The sequence below is a fragment of the Somniosus microcephalus genome, chromosome 12, assembly GCF_052327205.1.
Source record: "Somniosus microcephalus isolate GS21.2 chromosome 12, FLI_Smic_1.0, whole genome shotgun sequence".
Classification (NCBI taxonomy): Eukaryota; Metazoa; Chordata; class Chondrichthyes; order Squaliformes; family Somniosidae; genus Somniosus; species Somniosus microcephalus.
Genome location: NC_140998.1, coordinates 152,399,027 through 152,426,353, shown reverse-complemented (window position 1 = coordinate 152,426,353; position 27,327 = coordinate 152,399,027). Strand labels below are relative to the sequence as shown.

General features: G+C 49.2%; 1 protein-coding gene across 1 annotated transcript in view; it reads right to left on the bottom strand.

The window, feature by feature from the left end:
* Positions 1–27,327, bottom strand: part of mapkbp1 (mitogen-activated protein kinase binding protein 1) — a 394,016-nt gene that overhangs the window by 147,435 nt on the left and 219,254 nt on the right. Inside the window, exons 12-14 of the mRNA XM_086003669.1 lie at positions 22,989–23,080; positions 20,193–20,318; positions 13,716–13,786 (exon numbers count right to left, since the gene is read on the bottom strand). Of these exons, the coding sequence (XP_085859795.1) occupies positions 13,716–13,786; positions 20,193–20,318; positions 22,989–23,080 (289 nt within the window). The remainder of the gene's footprint in view (positions 1–13,715; positions 13,787–20,192; positions 20,319–22,988; positions 23,081–27,327) is intronic.

The window sequence follows — 27,327 nt, the reverse complement described above, 5'->3', positions numbered from 1 at the left end:
GAACAGGACCTCCCTGTGGGCCCTAGCCCCATCCAACAATGCCTGCAGTGATGCCTCATCAAATTTAGGCGCAGCTCTTGCCCTCCCGCTGGCCATTGTTCCTGCAGGCTCCTGTGCCATCATAAGTGGAAAGCTTGGAAGCCTGCAGAGGAAGCAAGGCTTGCTGTGGACCTTAAATGCAGCAGCAATGATGACGTCATCGGAGGGGACTTGCAGTCATGAAAATCCCATTTGCAAAGGCTTCCCACATGTTGGAAATCAATTGGCCAATTGAGTTAAAATCTCACACATCCATTTAGATTCGTGTGGGAATCACGAAATTCGGGGAACCCGACAATTGCCCGCACCTGAGTTAAAATCGACCCCTATGCCTCTATTTATGAAGCTCAGGATCCCATATGCTTTTTTAACTGCTTTCTCAACCTGCCCTGCCACCTTCAACGATTTGTGCACATATACCCCCAGGTCTCTCTGTTCATGCACCCCTTTCAGGATTATACCATTTAGTTTATATTTCCTCTCCTCATTCTTCCTACGAAAATGTATCACTTCACATTTTTCTGCGTTAAATTTCATCTGCCATGTGTCCGCCTATTCCACCAGCCTGTTTCTGTCCTCTTGAAGTCCATCACTCTCCTCCTTACTGTTCACTATACTTCCAAGTTTTCTGTCATCTGCAAATTTTGAAATTGTGCCCTATACACCCACATCCAAGTCATTAATATATATCAAGAAAAGCAGTGGTCCTAGTACCGACCCCTGGGGAACACCACTGTATACCTTCCTCCAGTCCGAAAAACAACCGTTCACCACTACTCCCTGTTTCCTATCACTTAGCCAATTTCGTATCCATGCTGCCACTGTCCCTTTTATTCCATGGGCTTCAACTTTGCTGGCGAGCCTATTATGTGGCACTTTGTCAAATGCCTTTTGGAAGTCCATGTACACCACATCAACCGCATTGCCCTCATCAACCCTCTCTGTTACCTCATCAAAAAACTCAATCAATTTGTGATGTAAGAAAAAGGAGTCTTACCATCAAGTAACTTTAAAGTAAGCTTTAAGTAACTTATAAACACACTATATACAAGAGGTCTTTACCATGCCTCTGGTAGAAGCCTCTTACAATACTGAACAGACCAGTATTTATACCAGTCCAACAGGAAGTGACACATGACAGGAAGTGAGGTATGTACACAGTTCATAGTTCACAGTTCACAGGAAGTGATGACATAACTTCCCGGAAGTTATTATTATTATCACATTCTTCCCTCCTGCAGGATTAGGAGGCTGTGGTCTACCTTTTGGTCCGCAGCCGTCGAACAAGGAAGAGTCGCACCCGTTTGGATTCCCGTCGTGGAGGGTCGCTGGTCCGCTTACATGCGGTTGGCCATTGGTCAGAGTCTGTGTGGCCTGGATTGCCCTGTGAAGGGTCGGGGAGATCATGGCTTCGAGTACGAGCCCCAATAGGTTCAAAGTCGGACTGCCTCTGTTCAGAGGGAGGTGCAGAGCTGGTCTGTGGCGGATCAGTACTTTCATGCACGGTACTGGGAGGGTCGCAACCTTGAGCACGGGGTTCTACCGGCACCAAGCTAGTTGGTGTCCGATCAGGATCCTGGAGAGGGGTACCCGATAGGTCCCAAGAGTTTCCTGGTGAAATGCCATCACCCGATGTCCCACTAGGTCCTGGTGGGCAGGGAGCCAGATCCCGTAATGATACGGTAGAATCTCGGCCGTCGGAATATCGTATGTTTGCATAGGTGGGGTTGGCATCGGTTAGTTCGACCTCGTCTACAAGAGGGTCATTTTTAGACGTCCGAACGTATCTTCGGAGTAATACAGGTCCAGGAGTAGTTAGCCATGACGGGAGTGATGTCCCATGAGATGAGCGACGCTGGAATCCAAAGAACCGCTCATGAGGTGTAGTATTTGTGGCTGTAGAAAGCAGGGACCGTACAGAGTGCAATGCATCCGGAAGCACTGTTTCCCATTGCTGGTCTGGTAGGCCCCGAGATCTTAAAGCGAGACGTACGGAATTCCAGATGATACCGTTATACCTCTCTACCTGCCCATTTCCGATGGGATGGTATGGTGTTGTTTTGCTTGTAGCAATTCCCCGTTCTGAGAGGTAGTCCTTGAGTTCCCTTGACATAAAGGATGGACCCCGATCTGAGTGAATATAAGCCGGCATGCCACAGAGAGAAAATACCTGCTCAAGGCAGCAGATTACTGTGGACGCCAGCATATTGGAGCAGGGGAAGGCAAACGGAAAACGTGAATATTCGTCGATCATGGTGAGCAAATATGTGTTCCGAGTTGAAGAGGGCACTGGGCCCTTAAAATCGATGCTAAGTCGTTGCATCGGTTGGGTTGCATGTATGAGTATACCATCTGAGGGGCGGAAGAACTGAGGTTTTAATTCCGCACAAAGCCGGCATTCTGAGCATATTTTCTTTACATCTCCAGTGGAAAAAGGGAGATTCCGTGATCGTACGAAATGTAGCATGCGCGTAACGCCAGGATGACACAATCCATTGTGGACATCCATGAGAGTAGAGGATGACATAGTGGAGCAGAATGCCCATGTGAGGGTGTCCGGGGCCACATTCTCCTTGCCAGGCCGATAGAGAATGGTATAACCAAAAGAGGCCAGTTCCATCCTCCAAAGTTGTATTTTATTATTCTTAATTTTGGTTCGTTTTCGATTATCGAGCATGAAGGCGACTGATCATGGACCAACGATCAATGTAAAGTGCTGGCGAGCTAGAAAATGGTTCCACTTCCGTACTGCCTCTGTGATGGCTGTGGCTTCTTTCTCAACCGTAGGATAATGTAGCTCGGCACCTTGTAAGGTCCTGGACACAAATGCTACAGGACGACCTTCCTGATTCAGAGTAGCCGAGATCGCCACCTCCGAGGCATCACATTCAACCACGAAAGGGAGATTCTCATCGATGGAGTGAAGAGCCGCTTTCTCCAACTGTTTTTTGAGAAGGTTAAAGGCTGCAACAGCCGCTGTTCCCAGTGGAAATGATCTAGCATGCAGCAAGGGTTGGATTTTGTCCGAAAAATGAGGAATCCATTTTGCGTAGTATGCAAACAGACCGAGAGCCCGACGTAAAGAAGCCGGATTCTTAGGTGATGGGAGCTCTTGGAGCGGGCGAAGTCTTTCTGGGTCTGGCTTAATGATACCATTGCCTACGCAGTAGCCAAGGATGTTGATGGTCGGTTGCGACTCAACAGGTTTGGATTCATTCAGGGTCAAATTACGGCGATGGAGGGCATCCCGAAATTTTTGGAGGTTGGCGTCGTGTTCCTGTTGATCGTGACCTGCAATGGTAATGTTATCAAGATAGGGAAAAGTGTCCCTTAGGTTTTCCTGCTTAACCAGGCCATCCATTGCCCGTTGGAAGACAGCCACTCCATTAGTAACCCCGAATGGGAGGTGACGAAATTGGTACAGCCGTCCATTAGCCTCAAAGGCCGTGTACTGCTTATCTGAGACCTTCAAGGGTACCTGATGATAGGCACTTTTTAAATCGTAAGTTGAGAACACGGGCAGCACGGTGGCATAGTGGTTAGCACTGTTGCCTCACAGCGCCAGGGACCCGGGTTCGAATCCGGCCTCGGGCGACTGTCTGTGTGGAGTTTGCACATTCTCCCCGTGTTTGCGTGGGTTTACTCCGGGTGCTCCGGTTTCCTCCCACAGTCCAAAGATGTGCGGGTTCGGTTGATTGGCTATGATAAATTGACCCTTAGTGTTAGGGGGATTAAATACGTGGGGTTACGGGGATAGGGTGGGATATGTGTTGGTGTGGGGGTTACGGGGATCGGGTGGGATATGTGTCGGTGCAGGCTCGATGGGCCGAAATGGCCTCTATCTGCACTGTGTGGTTTCTGTGATTTCTGTGAACACTTTGTATTCGGCCAGTTTATTAACCATATCATCAATGCGTGGCAATGGGTAGGCGTCCAAGTCGGTATATCGATTGATGGTTTGCGAATAATCGATGCATAGTCGCTGTTTGTGAGGTTTTAGAGGGTTCTTGACAATGACGACTTGAGCCCGCCAGGGCGACGAACATGGTTCGATGATATCCTCTGCTAGAAGTCGAGAGATTTCAGCCGCAATAAAAGATTGGTCTTCCTGATTAAAGCGCCGCAATTTCGTTATTATTGGTTTGCATTGAGGCGGAATACTGGCAAATAATGACGGTTCATCAAGTGAAGCTGCTGACAATGCACAAAACGGTAATTTAGACGGTATATTAGAAATAGTAAGTCCGGGTTTGGATCCACCAAACTCAATGGTGAGTTTCTTATGCTGTTTTTGGAAGTCCAGCCCTAAGAGGAGATCACTACATAAGTCCTTGAGCACCGAAAGTCGGGTGGAGGGATACATACGACCATGAAGTGTCATATCAACAACACAAAAGCTGGAGATTCTGGTATTAAGTGATGACTGAGCCATCGCAATTGCCTGGTCCGATGGGAGGACATGTAGTTTCAATTTCGCAACAATCTGTTCCTTAATGAAACTATCAGTACTTCCTGAGTCAATTAAGGCATCTAAGGTATGCCCTTTAATTGAAACTTTTGTGGCTGCATGAGACAGGTTCTGTGGGCAAGCAGCTGTAATGGGTGTCGTTGCACAGAGAGTGGCTAAAACTCTCGGTGTGCTTCTTCGGGAGAGAGCTCGAGAGGAAGCTTGATAGGTCCTAGCTGGAGCATCTTGATAGGCCCTAATTGGGGCAGTTCGGTAGGCCTTAGCTGGATTGGCCCTCGTAGAGGCCCTTGATAGGCAAACTTTAGCAAAGTGTCCTTTTTTTTTTTGCAATAACTGCAGATTGCATTGTGAGCAGGGCAGGTTTTCCTAGGGTGAAAAGCATCTCCACAAAAGAAGCACTCCTTCCTAGATTGCCAAGAGGCTGCTAAAGTGGGGTCATCCTCCTCCTCATCAGAATTATCAGAATTAGATTCCCCCATGATAGGGTTCAACTGAGACCGCTTGAATTGTCTGGTTGCAGCTACAGCAGCAGATCGAGATCTGGGCAGCTGATAGAGGTCTGCATTTCTCTTTGCCAAATACAGAGAACAAGCTAGGTCAAAAGCTTTTTGTAGCTCAAGTGTTTTACTTTCTAGTAGACGCTGGCGTATAAATGGAGAGGCAATCCCGCAGATGAAAGCATCACGAATCATTTCTTTGCGGTACAGCTCAGCTGAGGCTGCCTGAAAGTTACAATCTATGCTGAGCCTGCGAAGTTCTTGCAGGAATTCGTCAATTGATTCCCCTGGCCCTTGTTGGGCTGTGGCCAGTAGATGTCTAGCATAGACCTCATTTGGGGTCTTGGCATATAGTTTCTTAAGTGCCCGAATCACCTCATCGTAATTATCCCATTCATCAACATATTCGAACACTTTTGGGGTCACATAATTGATAAGTATCCTCAATCTAGCAGGAGCATCCGCTTTACATTCATCCAGAAAATTCTCAAAAGTACGGTACCAATGCTTCCATACCCTGCCAGCTGCTGGTGTATTCGGGTCCAAGTCCAGACGAATAGGTCTAAGGATTCTCTCCATGATGGGTGGTTCCCTGGATCCTTAACTCCGAGTTTGTCCGAAGGTCTAGTATTTGTGAGTGTAAATACTAAGTTACTTAAATTGATGTAAGAAAAAGGAGTCTTACCATCAAGTAGCTTTAAAGTAAGCTTTAAGTAACTTATAAACACACTATATACAAGAGGGGTCTTTACCATGCCTCTGGTAGAAGCCTCTTACAATACTGAACAGACCAGTATTTATACCAGTCCAACAGGAAGTGACATATAACAGGAAGTGAGGTATGTACACAGTTCATAGTTCACAGTTCACAGGAAGTGATGACATAACTTCCCGGAAGTTATTATTATTATCACAATTTGGTTAAACACAATTTGCCTTTAACAAATCTGTGCTGGCATTCCTTAATTAATCCACACTTGTCCAAGTGACTGTTAATTCTGTCCCTGATTATTGTTTCTAAAAGCTTCCCCAATACCGAGGTTAAACTGACTGGCCTGTAGTTGCTGGGTTTATCTTTTGCAATTCTCTAGTCCTCTGGCACCACCCCCATTTCTAAGGTGGATTGGAAGATTATGGCCAGTCCCTCCGCGATTTCTTCCTTCACGTCCCTTAGCATCCTAGGACTTATCTACTTTAAGTACAGCCAGCCTTTCTAGTACTTCCTCTTTATCCATTTTTATCCCATCCCGTATCTTCTCCGCCTACTCCTTCACTATGTCTATGGCAGCATCTTCTTCCTTGGTGAAGACAGATGCAAAGTACTCATTTAGCTTTTTATTTCAAATGTATTTAATTAACTGAATCTAAATTCCCCAGCTGCCGTGGTGTGATTTGAACTCACGTCTCCTGATTACTAGTCCAGTAACATAGCCACTATGCTACTGTTCCCATGGGCGATATAAATGCACGATATAAATGCAGGTTGTTTTTGTTTTGTATGAGATATAATTTGTACGGTGTATTTTATAGAGACATTATGAGAATATTTATATAGCATTTATAGTTTTGTGAGTGTCTGTTTGTGGTGGGGGATGGCTGTGATCACATTGCTGAGTAGCTGATGGTGGGTGTGTCATGAGCAGAAAGTTGGGGCACAGTGGAGTTGATTTTAATCCTTCCCACCTGGCACAAACCAGGCAGGTGGGCATGTAAACTCGAGCAGGTTAGTTACCCGCTTGGAACTGCAGGGTAAGATTTCAGGTGGCCGAGAGTGGGGGCCTTGAGCGTGCAGGCAAATCCATGTCCTATTATGTCAATAGGACCCTGTTGCATTTTAACTGGGGCCTCAGCAGGGAAGCAACTTTGGGCGAATGTGTGAGCATGCAGATAGCTTCCACGGGCAGTGCGCTCGGTACCTGTTGCTTACCACCATTCATGGGCCGTAGGGAAATGCACTGCGGCGGCAGCGGTACACCGTGCCCTGGTAAAACACGGCCATGGAAGGTCGCAAATGCTATTCAAGAAAAGAGAGGGAAAGCAGGGAACTACAGACCAGTTAGCCTGACATCAGTCGTCGGGAAAATGCTGGAATCCATTGTTAAGGAAGTGGTATCAGGGCACTTAGAAAATCATAACATGATTAGGCAGAGTCAACATGGTTTTATGAAAGGGAAATCGTGTTTGACAAATTTATTAGAGTTTTTTGAGGATGTAACTAGCAGGGTAGATAAAGGGGAACCAGTGGATGTAGTATATTTGGATTTCCAAAATGCATTCGATAAGGTGCCACATAAAAGGTTATTACACAAGATTAGGGCTCATGGGATTGGGGGTAATATAGCAGCATGGATAGAGGATTGGTTAACGGACAGAAGAGAGAGTAGGGATAAACGGGTCTTTTTCAGTTTGGCAGGCTGTAACGAGTGGTGTGCCGCACAGATCAGTGTTGGGGCCTCAGCTATTTACAATCTATATTAATGAACTAGATGAAGGGACCAAGTGTAATGTATCCAGGTTTGCTGACGATACAAAACTAGGTGGGACAGTAAGCTGTGAGGAGAACACAAAGGCCTAGAAATTGGGTATAGCCCCGCTTGGGGCGTTAGAATTGGCGCTGCGCAAATTTTATAGCCAGACGCAACTTATCGCCACCTCGCGCGATATTGGGTTGCAGCGCCCCTAAAGGTGATTGAGGCGCGAGTTCAGGTGTTACATGAGGCTCCTAAGGCGCTAACATGCCGGCGCAACCCAATAATGGGGCGGGCGGGCGCAGCACAGGTGCTCTCAATTACCGATGACCACGAGACTTCCAGGCGCCGGCCAGCTCTTAAAGGGGTGGGTCAGTCAGCTCCAGCATCCACACTCTGCGCCTTGTAGGCCTGAAAATCGGAGCAGGCCCTTCTCTGGCGCAAAATACTTGGAGCAGATGGAGAGGGTGAGGCAGAGAGCAGAGCGCTTCACCAATGAGGCTCTGGAGGAATTGGTGGCCGCAGTGGAGCGCCGGCGAGATGTACTCTACCCCGACAATAGCAGGAGGCCTAATCATAAGGACTACCGACGAGCTTGGAGGGATGTTTCTCAGAGGGTCAACTCCAGCAGCATGGTGACCAGGAGCCGTGTGCAGTGCAGGAAGAAATTCAACGACCTCACTCGGGTCGTGAGGGTGAGTGGTGTTTATGCAAACTTCTGCATCCCTCCATTTGCACCTGACTTTATGGCTACAGGGTGCGCTATGCCCCAATGGCCATCTGTCACCAAGCACCCATGGCCCTTTTTGGGCACACACATGCACATTTGACTCAGGGCATCATGTAAGGGCTCTTCCACCATGGGGGGCATGAGATGATAACTCAAGGCATCATGTAAGGGCTCTTCCACCATGGGGGGCATGAGATGATAACCCAGGGCATCATGTAAGGGCTCTTCCACCATGGGGGGCATGAGATGATAACTCAGGGCATCATGTAAGGGCTCTTCCACCATGGGGGGCATGAGATGATAACTCAGGGCATCATGTAACATCACTTCCCGTCCTTTCCCCTGCAGGCCAAGCTGGCGAGGAACCGCAAGGACCAGCTTCGCACCGGAGGAGGTCGTCCTCAACTGCAGACTCTGACGGATCTCGAGGAGAGAGTCCACCAGATTGTTGGAGGACGTCTGAGTGGTCCTGTCACCACTGCAGCTGCCGACCCCATTGTCCACAGCGATGGTAAGGTTCTCACCTTTTACAGCTGTCTCCTTCCACTTGTTTCCCCCGCCAGCATGCTTTCCTCACTGTGGACCCATGTCATAGCATTGCCGCACTCTTGCATCCCTTGCTGCCAAGCTGTCCTTTTGCTAAAGCCACTCTTTAACCTCCCTGCTTTCAGATGCTGCATCACCAGCTCGGGAGCCGGCCCCTCAAGTTGCCAGTGTCAGTGCCTCCGGAGGTGACGATCAGGAGGAAGCCGGACCATCCGTGCCAGCCTCAGGGGAGCCAACGCATCTGGAGACTGGGGATAGTAGTTCACTGGAGGGGAGGGGGGGGGGGCTCTGATGAGGAGCCAGTTGCAGGAACCAGCGGCCTGCAGCAACGCGAGGGGGGTAGGGAAGCTCGGGGGCCGTCTCCCCGGAGGGCGAGGCAGGCCACGATGACTGCTGCACAGAGTGCAGAGGAGATGCGTAGCCTTGCCAATATGAGCGCCCAGGCCCGGCTCAGGCACACTGAGCTTATGGCTGCAGTGGGGAGGATGCCTGAGTCGATCGACACACTGGCAAAGAGTGTGCTGGACTTTGGGGCAGCAATGGAAAGGACTGTCCAGGGCTTCGGGGCAGCAATGGAAAGGACTGTCCAGGGCTTCGGGGCAGCAATGGAAAGGTCTGTCCAGGGCTTCGGGGCAGCAATGGAGAGGTCTGTCCAGGGCTTGTCCGAGGCAGTGGAAAGGACTGTTCTGGCCTTGTCCGAAGCAGTGGAAAGGACTGTTCTGGCCTTGTCCAAAGCAGTGGAAAGGACTGTCCAGGGCTTCTCCGAAGCACTGGCACCTGCCACGCAGGTCCTCACTGCTGCCACGCAGTCACTTGCTGGCCTCGTCCACACGAACACTCACTGCAGCCACCTTAGCTGCATCGATTGTGGCGGATGATCCGGTGCGGCCCCGTCAGAGTGCCAGTGTGTCGGCCAACCACGGTGCAGGTGTCCTCTCTCGGCATGTGAGCATTCCTGATGCCACCGCTGGAACGTCAGCAGTGCAGCTGCCACCACCTGCACGGCAGACTGCTTCCAGCCATGCCCATTTGGAGCAGCCAGCTTCCGGGCCCTCCAAGCCCAGTGGTCATCCAGGCCGTCCCTCAGGGGCTTCAGCGCTTCCAGACACTCAGCAGGCGTCCCCCAGCCTTGACGCAGCCACTGGGGTCCAATTACGGAGGAGCTGCAGGGAGGGAAGGGGCCGACCTCGTAAGAGAAGTCGGTCTCCATCAAGGGGTCAACAGTAGAGGGAGGTGCTAAGACATCTCTTTTTCGAATTCAAGGCCGTCCACACCTGCTGTGTTTGTTTGTTATGTTTTGGTTAGTCTCGCCGGTTTGCCAGACAGTTATCTGTTAGTTTGTTAGTTATGCTTTCTGTTGCCATTACATTGTCATGCTGGAAGGAAGCACTTTTTTGAAAATAAAGAAAATGTTTTACTTACAATGGAGCTGTAGACTAATTACAATCATGGTGGCCTTCATAGGCTTACTGCGAACCGAAGGGCGCTGTTCCAATCACACCCAGCATTCCGTCAGAGGGGCCTAGAACCAAGTCCTTATGAGCCTCTGACGAACGGCCCTTCCAGTTTCTGGAGCCCTCCCATCTTCCTCCTCCTCCTCCTCCTCATCCTCCTCCTCCTCCTCCTCGTCCGCCTGCTCTGCTGGACCTTGAGGGTCGGCTGGCATTGGCTGGGTGCGTCGAATGGCCAGGTTATGGAGCATGCAGCAGACAACAACGATGCACGCCACATGCTCCGGCGAGTACTGTAGGGCGCCCCCCGAATGGTCGGGGCAACGGAAACGCTGCTTCAGCACACCAATTGTATGCTCCACAATGTTCCTGGTCGCCTGATGGCTGTTGTTGTAATGCTCTTCTGCCGGGGTGCTGGGCAAACGAAGCGGGGTCATGAGCCATGGGCAGAGAGGATAGCCCTTGTCGCCAAGAAGCCAGCCTCGTGGGTGAGCCGGGGCCTCAAAAAGGTCAGCCACTGAGGTCTGCCGCAGGATGAACGCGTCGTGGCTGCTGCCAGGGAATTGCGCGTTGACCGCCATGATCATCTGCCGGTGATCACAGACCAGCTGCACATTGAGGGAGTGGAACCCCTTGCGGTTGCGGAACTCCTCAGGATTCTGTAATGGCGCCCGCAAAGCCACGTGTGTACAGTCAATGGCCCCCTGCACCATGGGGAAGTCCGCAATAGCCGCGAAGCCCTGCGCGCGCTCCCCCTGCTTCTCCAGGGTCACAGGGAAGGTGATTAATTCGCGCCTCCTTCTATAAAGGGCAGCTGTCACTTGCCAGATACAGCAATGCACCGCAAATTGTGAAATATTTGCTATGTCCCCAGTTGCTGCCTGAAACGAGCCGCTGGCGAAAAAGTTGAGGGCAACAAGTGACTTTGACGGCCACCGACAGAGAGGTCCTGCACCATAGCCGCGGCTGCAGATCTTCAGCAAGCAGGTGGCACAGCTCAGTCACAACATCCTTACCGAATCTGAGCCTTCGCAGACACTGCTCCTCCGACATGGTAAGGTATGAGACCTGCTGCCTGAAAACCCTGGCAGCGAATGGTCAGATTTGGCGACGTCCATTGCCCCTCCTCCTTCTGGCCAATCCCGGCCCTCTTTCCCTCCGTCTCTGTGCCCTTGCCAGTTGTTTAGCCAGGAGGACATTCCCCTCCAAAGCAGCTCCCATTATTGTGTCAGACGAGTAAGACGCAGTAATCTCTCACGATCAAACTGTTCTGGACAGGGCTGAAGGTCCCATGGCTCCGCTGGCTCAATGAGAAGAACGCTCTCCAACTGAAGGTCTGCAACTCTCTCCAGCAGCGAGCAGGATGGCCGGCCCAAATGGCTGCCGCTTTTATACTAGTGCTGTCCCCTTTAAAGAGCGCCCCCCGAGTCCGAGAGGACCTGGTAACGTTCCATCCAACTGTCACTAATAGCGCCAGGCGGAACGGAGGGGGGCGCCACTGAATTTCCGGTCCGGGGCGCCAAAAAGGCGTTGCACACTGAAATGACGTCATGATCTACCTGCGCCCGCGAGCTGGCGCAAAGAGTTAGCACCAGCGCTAAAAGGCTACTCAATATGGCAGGAAGCGCTGGGTTCACTGCGCCCGGCCGAAAATTGGGTAACGCCCCAAATCTCGGGCTCTTTAGGCGCTAATCGCTGGCGCTACCAACCGAATTTCTCCCCCAAAGAGTCTTCAAAGGGATATAGACTAAGTGAGTGGGCAATAACGTGGCAGATGGAGTATAACGTAGAGAAATGTGAGGTTATTCACTTTTGTAGGAAGAACAGAAAAACAGAATATTTTTTAAATGGTGAGAAACTTTCAAATGTTGGTGTTCAGAGAGATTTGGGTGTCCTCGTGCAAGAAACACAGAAAGTTAGCATGCAGGTACAGCAAGCAGTAAGGAAGGCAAATGGCATGTTGGCTTTTATTGCAAGGGAGTTGGAGTATAAGAGTAAGGAAGTCTTACTACAATTGTACAGGGCCTTGGTGAGACCACACCTGGAGTACTGTGCACAGTTTTGGTCTCCTGATCTATGGAAGGATATACTTGCCTTGGAGGCGGTGCAGCGAAGGTTCACTAGATTGATTACTGGGTTGAGAGGGCTGTCCTATGATGAGAGGTTGTGTAGAATGGGCCTGCACTCTCTGGAGTTTAGAAGAATGAGAGGTGATCTCATTGAAACATACAAGATTCTGAAGGGGATTGACAGGGTAGATGCTAAAAGGTTGTTTCCCCTGGCTGGAGTGTCTAGACTAGGGGGCATAGTCTCAGGATAAGGGGTCGGCCATTTAAGACTGAGATGAGATGGAATTTCTTCACTCAGAGGGTTGTGAATCATTGGAATTCTCTGCCCCAGAGGGCTGTGAATGCTGAGTCTTTGAGTATATTCAAAGCCGAGATAGAGAGAGTTTTGGACTCTAGGGGAATCAAGGGATATGGAGACCGGGCGGGAAAGTGGAGTTGAGGTCGATGATCAGCCATGATCTTATAGAATGGTGGAGCATGCTCGAGGGGACGTATGGACTATTCCTGCACTTATTTCTTATGCCTGTGGATTTAGAATGCAGATGAACAGTTCCTCAGTGCTGTGCTCTGTCTCTCTGTGTTGCTGCACCAGGCTTACACTGAAATGCCTGGCAACGCAACACTGGCTATGTGAGGGATCTGAGTAAGGTTGGGGACAGTCATTAGCCAGAGGGCCATTTAAACCGTGTGAGTGACAATTCAGCTCCCTTGTACCAGCTGGTTCGGTCACTCCTCCCAAGCAGTTCCTGAAGTCATTGATACTCACAGTCTAAACAACAATTGCTTGAAGAAACAACAGACAGGCAGAAAACAGGGGAGCGGGTGAAGACACTTGGATTTCTGAACACAGATTGAGGAAGGTCTGTGTTATTCATCAGGGATGACTGTAATTCTGTGGTCAATGAACTGAATGACAATGGGCAGGAATATACCAAAACCACGAGATGCAATGTAGTGCCCATTAGTGTCCAATTACGTGTGGATTCGTGCCCACTTGGAAATGTGTTGAGAATGCACCAGTATAGTTTCAGATAGAATCCTAGCAGCTAACAAAGGAGACTTTCATCACAACAGACTGGGCTGCAGTTAAACCATCAATGGAACCAATGTCCTCACACACGATGTGCGAGGCAATCTTTCACTTTAAGACAGAACCTTTGCCCTTCTCCCAAACACACAAGTATATTCCCCAATCTATTAAAGGAATACAAACTACAATTTTTGCTCAATTTTGCACTCGGGTTGAAGCACGTTTGTGTCCCATTTCCCGCGTTCCTAGGCAAATACAACTTGGCTTTATCTAAAGTGAAGCTCCCTCTAATCTGCTCTGAAAATGTGACTTAACCCTAATGATTATTCTATATATAAACCACCTAAACCCCTCGATTAGATTCCAGCCTGTAACTCACTTCCGGGTATCTGTATGTACACATTCACTATCTATTACCTTCTGTGCTGTCCGGAAGTAAATGCTCTTGTCTGCACCACAGGTGATCATCCTGACGCTCCCATCATTTGCTGCGAAGAAAGAAAGAAAGGTGACAGAGTTACCATGGTAACTTGGGCTTGGCGTGAGCTTATTTATGTTCATAGTCACAGAGTCACAGAGTTATACAGCACAGAAAGAGGCCCTTCGGCCCATCGCGTCCACGCCGGCCACCAAGCCCTGTCTAATCTAATCCCATTTTCCAGCATTTGGTCCGTAGCCTTGTATGCTATGGCATTTCAAGTGCTCATCCAAATGCTTCTTGAATGTTGTGAGGGTTCCTGCCTCTACCACCCTTTCAGGCAGAGAGTTCCAGATTCCAACCACCCTCTGGGTGAAAAAGTTTTTCCTCAAATCCCCTCTAAACCTCCTGCCCCTTACCTTGAATCTATGCCCCCTTATTGATCCCTCTACTAAGGGAAAAAGTTCCTTTCTATCTACCCTATCTATGCCCCTCATAATTTTGTATACCTCAATCAGGTCCCCCCCTCAGCCTTCTCTGCTCCAAGGAAAACAACCCCAGCCTGTCCAGTCTTTCTTCATAGCTGAAGCGCTCCAGCCCAGGTAACATCCTGGTAAATCTCCTCTGCACCCTCTCCAAAGCAATCACGTCTTTCCTATAGTGTGGTGACCAGAACTGCACACAGTACTCCAGCTGTGGCCTTACCAGCATTTTGTACAGCTCCATCATAACCTCCCTGCTCTTATATTCTATGCCTCGGCTAATGAAGGCAAGTATCCCATATGCCTTTTTAACCACCTTATCCACCTGTTCTGCTGCCTTCAGGGATCTATGTACATGCACACCAAGGTCCCTCTGAACCTCTGTCTTCCCTAGGGTCTTACCATTCATTGTGTATTCCCTTGCCTTGTTAGTCCGTCCAAAATGCATCACCTCACACTTTTCAGGGTTAAATTCTATTTGCCACTGTTCCGCCCATCTGACCAACCCATCTATATCGTCCTGTAGCCTGAGGCTTCCCGCCTCGCTATTTACCACCCCACCAATTTTCGTGTCATCTGCGAACTTACTGATCATACCTTTTACATTCACATCCAAATCATTAATGTAGACCACAAACAGCAAGGGACCCAGCACTGATCCCTGCGGTACCCCACTGGACACAGGCTTCCAGTCACAAAAACAACCTTCCACTATCACCCTCTGCCTTCTGCCACTAAGCCAGTTTTGGATCCAATGTGCCAAGGCACCCTGGATCCCATGGGCTCTTACCTTCCTGACCAGTCTCCTATGCGGGACTTTATCAAAAGCCTTACTGAAATCCATGTAAACCACATCCACTGCACTACCCTCATCCACACACCTAGTCACCCCCTCGAAAAATTCAATCAAATTGATCAGACATGATCCTCCCTTGACAAAGCCATGCTGGATATCCCTAATTAATCCTTGCCTCTCCAAGTGGAGACTAATTCTGTCCCTCAGAATTTTTTCCAATAATTTCCCTACCACTGATGTTAGGCTCACTGGCCTGTAATTCCCTGGTTTATCCCTACTACCCTTCTTGAATAATGGTACTATGTTAGCTGTTCTCCAGTCCTCTGGCACATCCCCTGTGGCCAGAGAGGTTCTGAAAATTTGTGTCAGAGCCCCTGCAATCTCCTCCTTTGCCTCACATAGTAGCTTGGGATACATCTCGTCCGGGCCTGGGGATTTATCCAATTTTAAGCCTGCTAAAACCGCTAGTACCTCCTCCCTCTCAATGCTAATATGTTCAAGTATATCACAGTCCCCCTGCCCGATTTCTATGTCCACATTGTCCTTCTCCATAGTGAACACAGATGCAAAATATTAATTTAAAACCCCACCTACATCCTCTGGCTCTACACACAGCTTGCCACTTTGGTCCCTAATGGGCCCTACTCTTTCCCTAGTTATCCTCTTGCCCTTAATATACTTATAAAACACCTTAGGATTTTCCTTTATTTTGCTCGCCAGTGTTATTTCATGGCCCCTCCTCGCTCTCCTAATTTCTTTTTTTTAAGTATCCCCTGCACTTTTTATACTCCTCTAGGGCTTCCTCTGTCTTTAGTCCTTTGTATCTGCCAAAAGCCCCCCTTTTTTTCCTAATCCATTCTCGTATATCCCTTGACATCCAAGGTTCCCTGGGCTTGTTGGTCCCACCCTTGACCTTTACGGGACCATGTTGCCATTGTACTCTCTCAATTTCCTTTCTGAAAGACTCCCATGTTCCCAGTTTCACTGAACAGGAAGGAAAACAACAGCTTTGAGTGTTCCGGGAGCGGGACTGCTGACAAAACAGCAATGAATCATTTCACCACAGACTTACCTGCCTTCGCCCAACTCACCCATCAGCCTGCTTGCTCAGGAAGGACACAGCATGCAAAGCAGACGAAGCTGCTGCAATAATCCTGCTATGTTCCGCCTGTACCCAGTGTAAGGCCCTTCCTCACAGCTCGACCAGCAACCACTGGTACTGCACACACACAAACAGCAGCTCTGACCATTCAGATGTGAAATTTCACACCCTGCAACTGTCTACACTGGTTAAAAATGGACATCTCACTTCTGTCTGGTACTGTACGGCCCGTGTGTGTCTCAGTGTCAGCTCCTGTACATGTCCCGTACACACTGGGTAAAAGGGAACGATTCACTCCTGTCTGGTACTGTATGGCCCGTGTGTGTCTCAGTGTCAGCTCCTCTACATGTCCCTTACACACTGGGGAAAAGGGAACGATTCACTCCTGTCTGGTACTGTATGGCCCGTGTGTGTCTCAGTGTCAGCTCCTCTACATGTCCCTTACACACTGGGGAAAAGGGAACGATTCACTCCTGTCTGGTACTGTATGGCCCATGTGTGTCTCAGTGTCAGCTCCTCTACATGTCCCTTACACACTGGGTAAAAGGGAGCAATTCACTCCTGTCTGGTACTGTATGGCCCGTGTGTGTCTCAGTGTCAGCTCCTCTACATGTCCCTTACACACTGGGTAAAAGGGAGCAATTCACTCCTGTCTGGTACTGTACGGCCCGTGTGTGTCTCAGTGTCAGCTCCAGTACATGTACAGTACACACTAGGTAAAAGGGAACGATTCACTCCTGTCTGGTACTGTATGGCCCGTGTGTGTCTCAGTGTCAGCTCCTCTACATGTCCCTTACACACTGGGGAAAAGGGAGCAATTCACTCCGGTCTGGTACTGTACAGCCCGTGTGTGTCTCAGTGTCAGCTCCTCTACATATCCCTTACACACTGGGGAAAAGGGAGCAATTCACTCCTGTCTGGTACTGTATGACCCGTGTGTGTCTCAGTGTCAGCTCCTCTACATCTCCCTTACACACTGGGGAAAAGGGAACGATTCACTCCTGTCTGGTACTGTACAGCCCGTGTGTGTCTCAGTGTCAGCTCCAGTACATGTACAGTACACACTAGGTAAAAGGGAACGATTCACTCCTGCCTGGTACTGTACGGCCCATGTGTGTCTCAGTGTCAGCTCCTCTACATGTCCCTTACACACTGGGTAAAAGGGAGCAATTCACTCCTGTCTGGTACTGTACAGCCCGTGTGTGTCAGTGTCAGCTCCTGTACATGTCCAGTACACACTAGGTAAAAGGGAACGATTCACTCCTGCCTGGTACTGTACGGCCCATGTGTGTCTCAGTGTCAGCTCCTCTACATGTCCCTTACACACTGGGTAAAAGGGAGCAATTCACTCCTGTCTGGTACTGTACGGCCCGTGTGTGTCTCAGTGTCAGCTCCTGTACATGTCCCTTACACACTGGGTAAAAGGGAGCAATTCACTCCTGTCTGGTACTGTACGGCCCGTGTGTGTCTCAGTGTCAGCTCCTGTACATGTCCAGTACACACTGGGTAAAAGGGAATGATCCACTCCTGTCTGATACTGTACGGACCGTGTGTGTCTCAGTGTCAGCTCCTCTACATGTCCCTTACACACTGGGGAAAAGGGAACGATTCACTCCTGTCTAGTACTGTACGGCCCGTGTGTGTCTTAGTGTCAGCTCCTGTACATGTCTCCATTGGGACTGATATTAGCACTCAGGAGTCTTGGGAGGGAAAGTGCATGGAACCTCAGTGGGAGTGAGGGGAGGGAAGAACCACAAGCTCGATACAGATGAGGAAACCCATCTTAGCTCATCCACATCTGGAGTCCTTACAGCCCCCCATCTTTCTTAAATGATTCCAAGCTTTTTGACTCCAGTACACTATCTGGCAGCCCATTCCATGAACTGTGTGAAGAACTGCCACATATCAATCCTAAATTTACCTCTCATTAGTTTAAAAATGTGCCCCCTTGTCCAACTATCACAGCACATAATGTAGGCTGACAGTTCAGTGCAGTACTGAGGGAGTGCTGCACGGTCGGTGATTCCGTCTTTCGGATGAGACGTTAAACCGAGGCCCCGTCTGCTCTCTCAGGTGGATGTAAAAGATCCCACAGCACTATTTTGAAGAAGAGCAGGGGGCTTCTCCCCAGTGACCTGGCCAATATTTATCCCTCGACCACCATCGCTAAAACAGATTATCAAAGTAATTATCACTTTGCTGCCTGTGGGACCTTGCTGTGCACAAATTGGCTGACGCGTTTCCCTACATTACAACAAGTGACTACGCTTCAAAAGTATTTAATTGGCTGTGAAGCGCTTTGGGCGTCCTGAGGTTGTGAAAGGCGCTATATAAATGCAAGTCTTTCTTTCTTCTTTTGTTTGAAGCAGTGTTCCAGTCGGCCTATTTCGGCCTCCTTTCCAGGACAAAAGACCAAGTTTCCCCAGCCTTCCCTCATAACTTGGACCCCTGACATTAGACATCCAGCCTATGGCTCGTCTCTGCACCAGCTCCCAAGGCTGTAATGTCTCTCTCAATCTCGGTGACTAGAATTCGTTTCTGGGCAGAACTCCTCTAAGTATCAAAGGCAGGTGTGAAGACCACCACAGATTGAACTCAGGACAACACCATCCTCCCATTTGAGGGGGTTAATGCTTTATTTATATTAACCTGCACCAAGTCCCATTCACCCATCACCCCTGACCATACTGACCTACATTGGCTCCCAGTCCCCCTACTCCTCCAATTTAAAATTCTCATCCTTATGTTCAAATCCATCCAGGGCTCCGTCCCTCCCTATCTCTAGCCTTCTCCAGCCCTACAACCCTCTGAGATATCGGCGTTCTTCCAATATCCTAATGTCCCCTTCTTGGACTCGGTCTAGATTGTTGTCTGACAACATTCCTGTGAAGCACCTCCGGACGCTTTTCTACATTAAAGGCGCTATATAAATGCAAACCGTTGTTGCTTTATTATATTAGATTATTCTGCTTGCACTTTTTACTGTTTCTTCACTAATATTGTCATCTCTTCTAGGATGGTTTGGAATCTTTATTATTTTATACATAAACTAATTCAACCCCTCGATTGTCACATGTCCATTGTCATTTGTCAGGCTGGGGCTCTTTTCTCTAGGAAAAAGAGAAGGCTGAGGGGTGACCAAAGAGAGAGCGTTAAAATTATAAAATGTTTCCACTTGTGGGAGAGTCCAAAACTAGGGGCCATACATATAAGATACTCACCAATAAATCCAATAAGGAAATCAGGAGAAACTTCTTTACCCAGAGAGTGGTTAGAAAGTGGAACTCGCTGCCACAAGGAGTAGTTGAGGCAATTAGCATCGATGCTAATATCCTAATACGTAGGCCTATATTCTCTGGAGTTTAGAAGAATGAGAGGTGATCTCATTGAAACATACAAAATTCTTACAGGGCTTGACACGGTAGATGCAGGGAGAATGTTTCCCCTGGTTGGGAAGCCTAGAACCCGGGGTCACAGTCTCAGAATAAGGGGTCGGCCATTTAGGACTGAGATGAGGAGAAATTTCTTCACTCAGAGGGTGGTGAATCTTTGGAATTCTCTACCTCAGAGGGCTGTGGAGGCTCAGTCATTGGGTATATTCAAAACAGAGATTGCTAGATTTTTTGGATATTAAGGGAATCAAGGGATATGGGGATAGTTCAGGAAAGTGGAGATGAGGTAGAAGATCAGCTCGAAGGGCCGAATGACCGACTCCTGCTCCTATTTCTTATGTTCTTGTGCCTTTAAGGAGCAGAGGGGCGGCTCGTGTGTAGCATAAACACTGTGCTGTGAATTCTATGTAATGTCCAATTGTGGTAACGGGAATGGAGGGGGCGAGCTTAAGTGAGGGTCCACCTTCCAGCTTGACTCCACATCTGGCACCGCCTGAGCGAGTGGGCAACCGACCTGCTCTCGGCATCCTACCCCTCCCCAAAACCGAAGAGCAAACACCTGTGGCGAAGAGGAAGCACGCGGTTTCAATGTACCGTAGTATAAAGGTTGCAAGGCAGCGCGGCTGATGATAGGGCCAGGCGCCGTTCTGTAAGCGGTGGTTCCCAGACAACACCAAGCGTGACGTGTACGCACACGTGGGTACCTGTAAACTTGATGGCAGTGATGGAGGAGGAATGCTCGTCTAGGGTTTGGAGCAGGCTGTAATCGTTCTCCGCATCTAACACGTGGATCAGACGATCCCGGCTGGCAGATGCCAGCAACTTCATGCCTGCCGAGGGACAAGAGTTAAAAAAAAGTCAGGTACAGATATGGGGGCAAAACACGCCCAACAACAACTTGCATTCATATAGCACCTTTAACATAGTAAACCGCCCCAATCAATGTTCCCGATAACTGCTTTTCGTGCACGGTCCCTTTAAATTTGCTGCGTGGCCGCAAATGCGCGATGTCTTTTCCAGCAGCAGCAGCTGGTGAGCGGCCTGCGCAGGACCTCCTGACCAATGCGTGGCCGGGCACCCACGCACCTTAGGGGTAATGTTGGTCCCAAGGCGCTTCACAGGAGCGATTAGCAGGCAAAATTTACCACTGAGCCACATAAGGAGATATTACACAGGATATCCGGCACAGAAACAGGCCATTCGGCCCAATCAGTCCATGCCGGCGTTTATGCTCCACATGAGCCTCCTCCCGTCTTTCCTCATCTAAATCTATCAGCATAACCCTCTATTCCCTTTTCCCACATATACTTGTCCAGCCTCCCCTTAAAAGCATCTATACTATTCGCTTCAACCACTCCCTGTGGTAGCGAGTTCCACATTCTCACCACTCTTTGGGCAAAGAAGTTTCTTCTGAATTCCCTATTAGATTTCTTGGTGACTATCTTATATTGATGGTCTCTAGTTATGCTCTTCTCCACAACTGGAAACTCTCTCTCTCTGTCTACTCTATCAAAACCTTTCATAATTTTATAGACCTCTCATAATTATCTTAGGAGGCGAGAGAGGTGGAGAGGTTTAGGGTGGGAATTCTAGAGCTTAGGGCCCAGACAGCTGAAGGCACGGCTGCCAATGGTGGACTGATGAAAATACGCAAGAGGCCAGAATTGGAGGAGCGCAGAGTTCTCGGAGGGTTGCAGGGCTGGAGGAGGTTACGAGATAGGAAGGGGCGAGGCCATGTCGGGATTTGAACACAAGGATGAGAATTTTAATACTGAGGCATCGCCTGACCAGGAGCCAATGTAGTTCAGCAAGCACAGTGATGATGGCTGAGCCGGACTTGGTGCAAGTTAGGATACGGGCAGCAGAGTTTTGGATGAGCTCAAGATTATGGAGTACAAAGAATTGACACCATAGTCGCATGCAAAATACGCGGAGGATACAGGGACCCTGGCCATGGATTACAAGGCAGCCATCCAAGTGAGACGACAATTCTGCCCAACTTAGTTTATATTCAAGCTTTGCTTCCTGGGACTGGATCGGTGCCTCAAATCTGCATCCATTGTAACTTATAATACATACAGGATTGCTCTATTTTTAGTGTGGAAATTTGCAAGACTTCTTTCACGACATGGGACCTGGCTAGTGGAGAACACGTTTGGAAAATCAAGCCTTCAGCCCTGTCTCTACTGAGGCGGAACCTTGCACTATTATCCCTTATGCTTTTTTTTTTAAACTTTAACAATTTTTGGGGGGCTCATTAAGGAACGTTAGTGCTGGTGGGGAGGTGAAGGGGAGGGAAGAGAGTGGAATTCGACCCATCTTCGGCACAGTGTCAGCATCAGACACTCCGAGCTTAGTCATCCCACAGTCAAATGCAGAATAAAGCTCCCACTATTCTGCACCAACAACATGCCTCAGCCCTAACCTCAGAAGAGGGCTCCCTACTACACCAGTCTACCATCTTTCCATTTCCCACACCGACTATCCTGTGGCCTCTGAGTTAGCTTGCCAATCAACCGGTCATTTATCTCACTGCTGTTTGTAGGATCTTGCAGTGCACAAATTAGCCACCCTGTTTGCCTAGAAAACAAACGTGACCACACTTCGGAAGTAATCCATGGGCTGTAAAGCACTTTGGGACATCCTGAGGATGTGAAAGGAGCTAAAGAAATGTAAGTTTGTTCTTTTTTGATTTTCACCCTTTGTCCACACTCACACAGTTCTTGCTGGACAACAATCAGGAGTGGGAACCTTGGCTGATTGCAACTCTCCCAAGCCCAGGAGTGCTGAAGCCAAATGTAGTGCGTCTATTACCACCCTGGCTAACATCGGTTAACTAAGAGCCTGAAGACTGAACCTGGGATCTTTCTCTTCTACATGGTTCAGTCGCGAGGTATCTTGAGGCAACTTAGATCTCAGTATAGAACAGTGCTGTCCAATACATTACCCAGTAGCCACATGTGGCTAATTGGGAATCCAGATGTAGATAATTGCATGTCTGATTAGTAAATAAAAAATGAGTACCAGACACTGTCATTGGGCATGTGATCTCGGTACTCATATTTGTACGGTGTATGCAGGTGAACTTTAACCTTTTTGTACATTCGTTGGTAAAATGGTAAGAGGAAAAGTGGAATGTGCAATTGTTCTTTGATCTTAGTGAGTGCTTTACTCCCTTGGTTACTGAATGGCGGTAGATATTTGTTAAGTAAACATACACATGGGAAGTACATTTACCTGTATTGTGTGAGTGTATGTGAGGAGTTTTCTACTCTTAATTGCCAATTAGGATTGCACTGGGTTGCCCCATTGTCATCAACACAAATCAAAAATAATTTAATAAAAGTCCCCCCCTTTTTTTTAAAGGGGCACAAACGATATCTTCTACTAAAATTAGTGCACGTGGTTAAAGCAGTGTCGCCATAGCTACACCTGTGGCTAATCAGCGACTTCTATTGGACGACTGGTATCGAAAGCAGTGGTTTAAAACAGGTTCTTACCAGTTTCGGGTTTGGAGTATTCGAGGCACAGGATCTCGGAGTCATGGGCCTCCACTTGAAGGAGCTCTCTCAGCAGTTGGAGATCATGGACCCTGTCAGACACAACACAACAAAGGTACGTCAGTCCATTCCTGGCTGTTTCATTTACCAGGGTGGCTGGATAATTGAGTGTAGACAATCGAGCTAACTGGGATAGTCACCCATTACCCCGTCTTTGCTGACAACATTAGCACTGGGCCCTCATGGCAACATATTTAAGATTACTGCCCTAGTCTTTAAATCCCTCCATGGCCTTGCCACTCCTTGTCTCTTCCCCCACCCCTCCCCCATAACTCTCAGTTTCTCTGACTCCGGCCCTCCCCCATGCCCACTGGCTGTCATATCTTCATGCTGAGGTCCCACTCTCTGGAATTCTCTCTCTAAACCTCTCCACCTTCCTCTCTTCTATTAAGACCCTCCCTAAAACCCACTACTTCGACCAAGCTTTTGGTCACCCATCACTCGCCCCCTCAATCTCTCCCTCTTTGGCTTGGCTTCCATGTCCTCACACTTGGGGTGTTTGCTCGACGTTAAAGGCACTGTATAAGTTGTTGTCATGGTCACTAAGGGATCGCTGTCAAATACCAGACAGGTTCAAAAATGAGAATTTCAAAGTGCCTTGGACTCGAAACTTTGCTGTCATTCTTCCTTAGCTATTAGTATGCCGTCCGATACGCTCGAACTCCACCTGACATCCTCGCTGTGTTAAAATCAAGACTGATCACACAGTCTGAGATGCTATCTCATTAAATCCGAGGATCCGCAAATTATGAAACCCCTTACCTCTCTTAGAATTCTCTGTTTTGAAATATAAGCTTGGTGTCACCTAACCATCATTCATCTGTTCTCCTCTTTTCAAACTTGGAGACAGATTACACTATGGACCTTGGCCAATCATGTAGGTGTCTCAATAAACACATGTAAGGTGTAGGGTACAGCCTACTCCTGCTAATTCACAGTTACTTCATTCAGATCATTTACACTTTTAGTACAAAATTGACTTTGAATTACAGAGGGGATTACAGTACACACAGTTAGGAGTATCGCACTGTCCCAGTGCTGGGGTGTACATTACACACACACAGTGCTGGACTGATTACAGTCAGGAGTATCTCACTGTCCCAGTGCTGGGGTGTCCAGTACACACACACAGTGCTGGACTGATTACAGTCAGGAGTATCTCACTGTCCCAGTGCTGGGGTGTCCAGTACACACACACAGTGCTGGACTGATTACAGTCAGGAGTATCTCACTGTCCCAGTGCTGGGGTGTCCAGTACACACACACAGTGCTGGACTGATTACAGTCAGGAGTATCTCACTGTCCCAGTGCTGGGGTGTACAGTACACACACACAGTGCTGGACTGATTACAGTCAGGGGTATCTCACTGTCCCAGTGCTGGGGTGTCCAGTACACACACACAGTGCTGGTCTGATTACAGTCAGGAGTATCTCACTGTCCCAGTGCTGGGGTGTCCAGTACACACACACAGTGCTGGACTGATTACAGTCAGGGGTATCTCACTGTCCCAGTGCTGGGGTGTCCAGTACGCACACAGTGCTGGACTGATTACAGTCAGGAGTATCTCACTGTCCCAGTGCTGGGGTGTCCAGTACACACACACAGTGCTGGACTGATTACAGTCAGGAGTATCTCACTGTCCCAGTGCTGGGGTGTCCAGTACACACACACAGTGCTGGTCTGATTACAGTCAGGGGTATCTCACTGTCCCAGTGCTGGGGTGTCCAGTACACACACACAGTGCTGGTCTGATTGCAGTCAGGAGTATCTCACTGTCCCAGTGCTGGGGTGTCCAGTACACACACACAGTGCTGGACTGATTACAGTCAGGAGTATCTCACTGTCCCAGTGCTGGGGTGTCCAGTACACACACACAGTGCTGGTCTGATTACAGTCAGGGGTATCTCACTGTCCCAGTGCTGGGATGTCCAGTACACACACACAGTGCTGGACTGATTACAGTCAGGGGTATCCCACTGTCCCAGTGCTGGGCTGTCCAGTACACACACACAGTGCTGGTCTGATTACAGTCAGGAGTATCTCACTGTCCCAGTGCTGGGCTGTCCAGTACACACACACAGTGCTGGTCTGATGACAGTCAGGAGTATCTCACTGTCCCAGTGCTGGGGTGTCCAGTACACACACACAGTGCTGGTCTGATTACAGTCAGGAGTATCTCACTGTCCCAGTGCTGGGGTGTCCAGTACACACACACAGTGCTGGACTGATTACAGTCAGGAGTATCTCACTGTCCCAGTGCTGGGGTGTCCAGTACACACACACAGTGCTGGTCTGATTACAGTCAGGAGTATCTCACTGTCCCAGTGCTGGGCTGTCCAGTACACACACACAGTGCTGGTCTGATTGCAGTCAGGAGTATCGCACTGTCCCAGTGCTGGGGTGTCCAGTACACACACACAGTGCTGGACTGATTGCAGTCAGGGGTATCTCACTGTCCCAGTGCTGGGGTGTCCAGTACACACACACAGTGCTGGTCTGATTACAGTCAGGGGTACCTCACTGTCCCAGTGCTGGGGTGTCCAGTACACACACACAGTGCTGGTCTGATTACAGTCAGGAGTATCTCACTGTCCCAGTGCTGGGGTGTCCAGTACACACACACAGTGCTGGACTGATTACAGTCAGGAGTATCGCACTGTCCCAGTGCTGGGGTGTCCAGTACACACACACAGTGCTGGTCTGATTACAGTCAGGAGTATCGCACTGTCCCAGTGCTGGGGTGTACAGTACACACACACAGTGCTGGTCTGATTACAGTCAGGAGTATCTCACTGTCCCAGTGCTGGGGTGTCCAGTACACACACACAGTGCTGGTCTGATTACAGTCAGGGGTATCTCACTGTCCCAGTGCTGGGGTGTCCAGTACACACACACAGTGCTGGACTGATTACAGTCAGGAGTATCTCACTGTCCCAGTGCTGGGGTGTCCAGTACACACACACAGTGCTGGACTGATTACAGTCAGGAGTATCTCACTGTCCCAGTGCTGGGGTGTACATTACACACACACAGTGCTGGTCTGATTACAGTCAGGAGTATCTCACTGTCCCAGTGCTGGGGTGTCCAGTACGCACACACAGTGCTGGACTGATTACAGTCAGGAGTATCGCACTGTCCCAGTGCTGGGGTGTCCAGTACACACACAGTGCTGGTCTGATTACAGTCAGGAGTATCTCACTGTCCCAGTGCTGGGGTGTCCAGTACACACACAGTGCTGGTCTGATTACAGTCAGGAGTATCTCACTGTCCCAGTGCTGGGGTGTCCAGTACACACACACAGTGCTGGACTGATTACAGTCAGGAGTATCGCACTGTCCCAGTGCTGGGGTGTCCAGTACACACACAGTGCTGGTCTGATTACAGTCAGGGGTATCTCACTGTCCCAGTGCTGGAGTGTCCAGTACACACACACAGTGCTGGTCTGATTACAGTCAGGGGTATCTCACTGTCCCAGTGCTGGGGTGTCCAGTACACACACACAGTGCTGGACTGATTACAGTCAGGAGTATCTCACTGTCCCAGTGCTGGGGTGTCCAGTACACACACACAGTCCTGGACTGATTACAGTCAGGAGTATCTCACTGTCCCAGTGCTGGGGTGTCCAGTACACACACAGTGCTGGACTGATTACAGTCAGGAGTATCTCACTGTCCCAGTGCTGGGGTGTACAGTACACACACAGTGCTGGTCTGATTGCAGTCAGGAGTATCTCACTGTCCCAGTGCTGGGGTGTACAGTAAACACACACAGTGCTGGACTGATTACAGTCAGGAGTATCTCACTGTCCCAGTGCTGGGGTGTACAGTACACACACAGTGCTGGTCTGATTGCAGTCAGGAGTATCTCACTGTCCCAGTGCTGGGGTGTCCAGTACACACACACAGTGCTGGACTGATTACAGTCAGGAGTATCTCACTGTCCCAGTGCTGGGGTGTCCAGTACACACACACAGTGCTGGTCTGATTACAGTCAGGAGTATCGCACTGTCCCAGTGCTGGGGTGTCCAGTACGCACACACAGTGCTGGACTGATTACAGTCAGGGGTATCTCACTGTCCCAGTGCTGGGGTGTCCAGTACACACACACAGTGCTGGACTGATTACAGTCAGGGGTATCTCACTGTCCCAGTGCTGGGGTGTCCAGTACACACACACAGTGCTGTTCTGATTACAGTCAGGGGTATCTCACTGTCCCAGTGCTGGAGTGTCCAGTACACACACACAGTGCTGGACTGATTACAGTCAGGGGTATCTCACT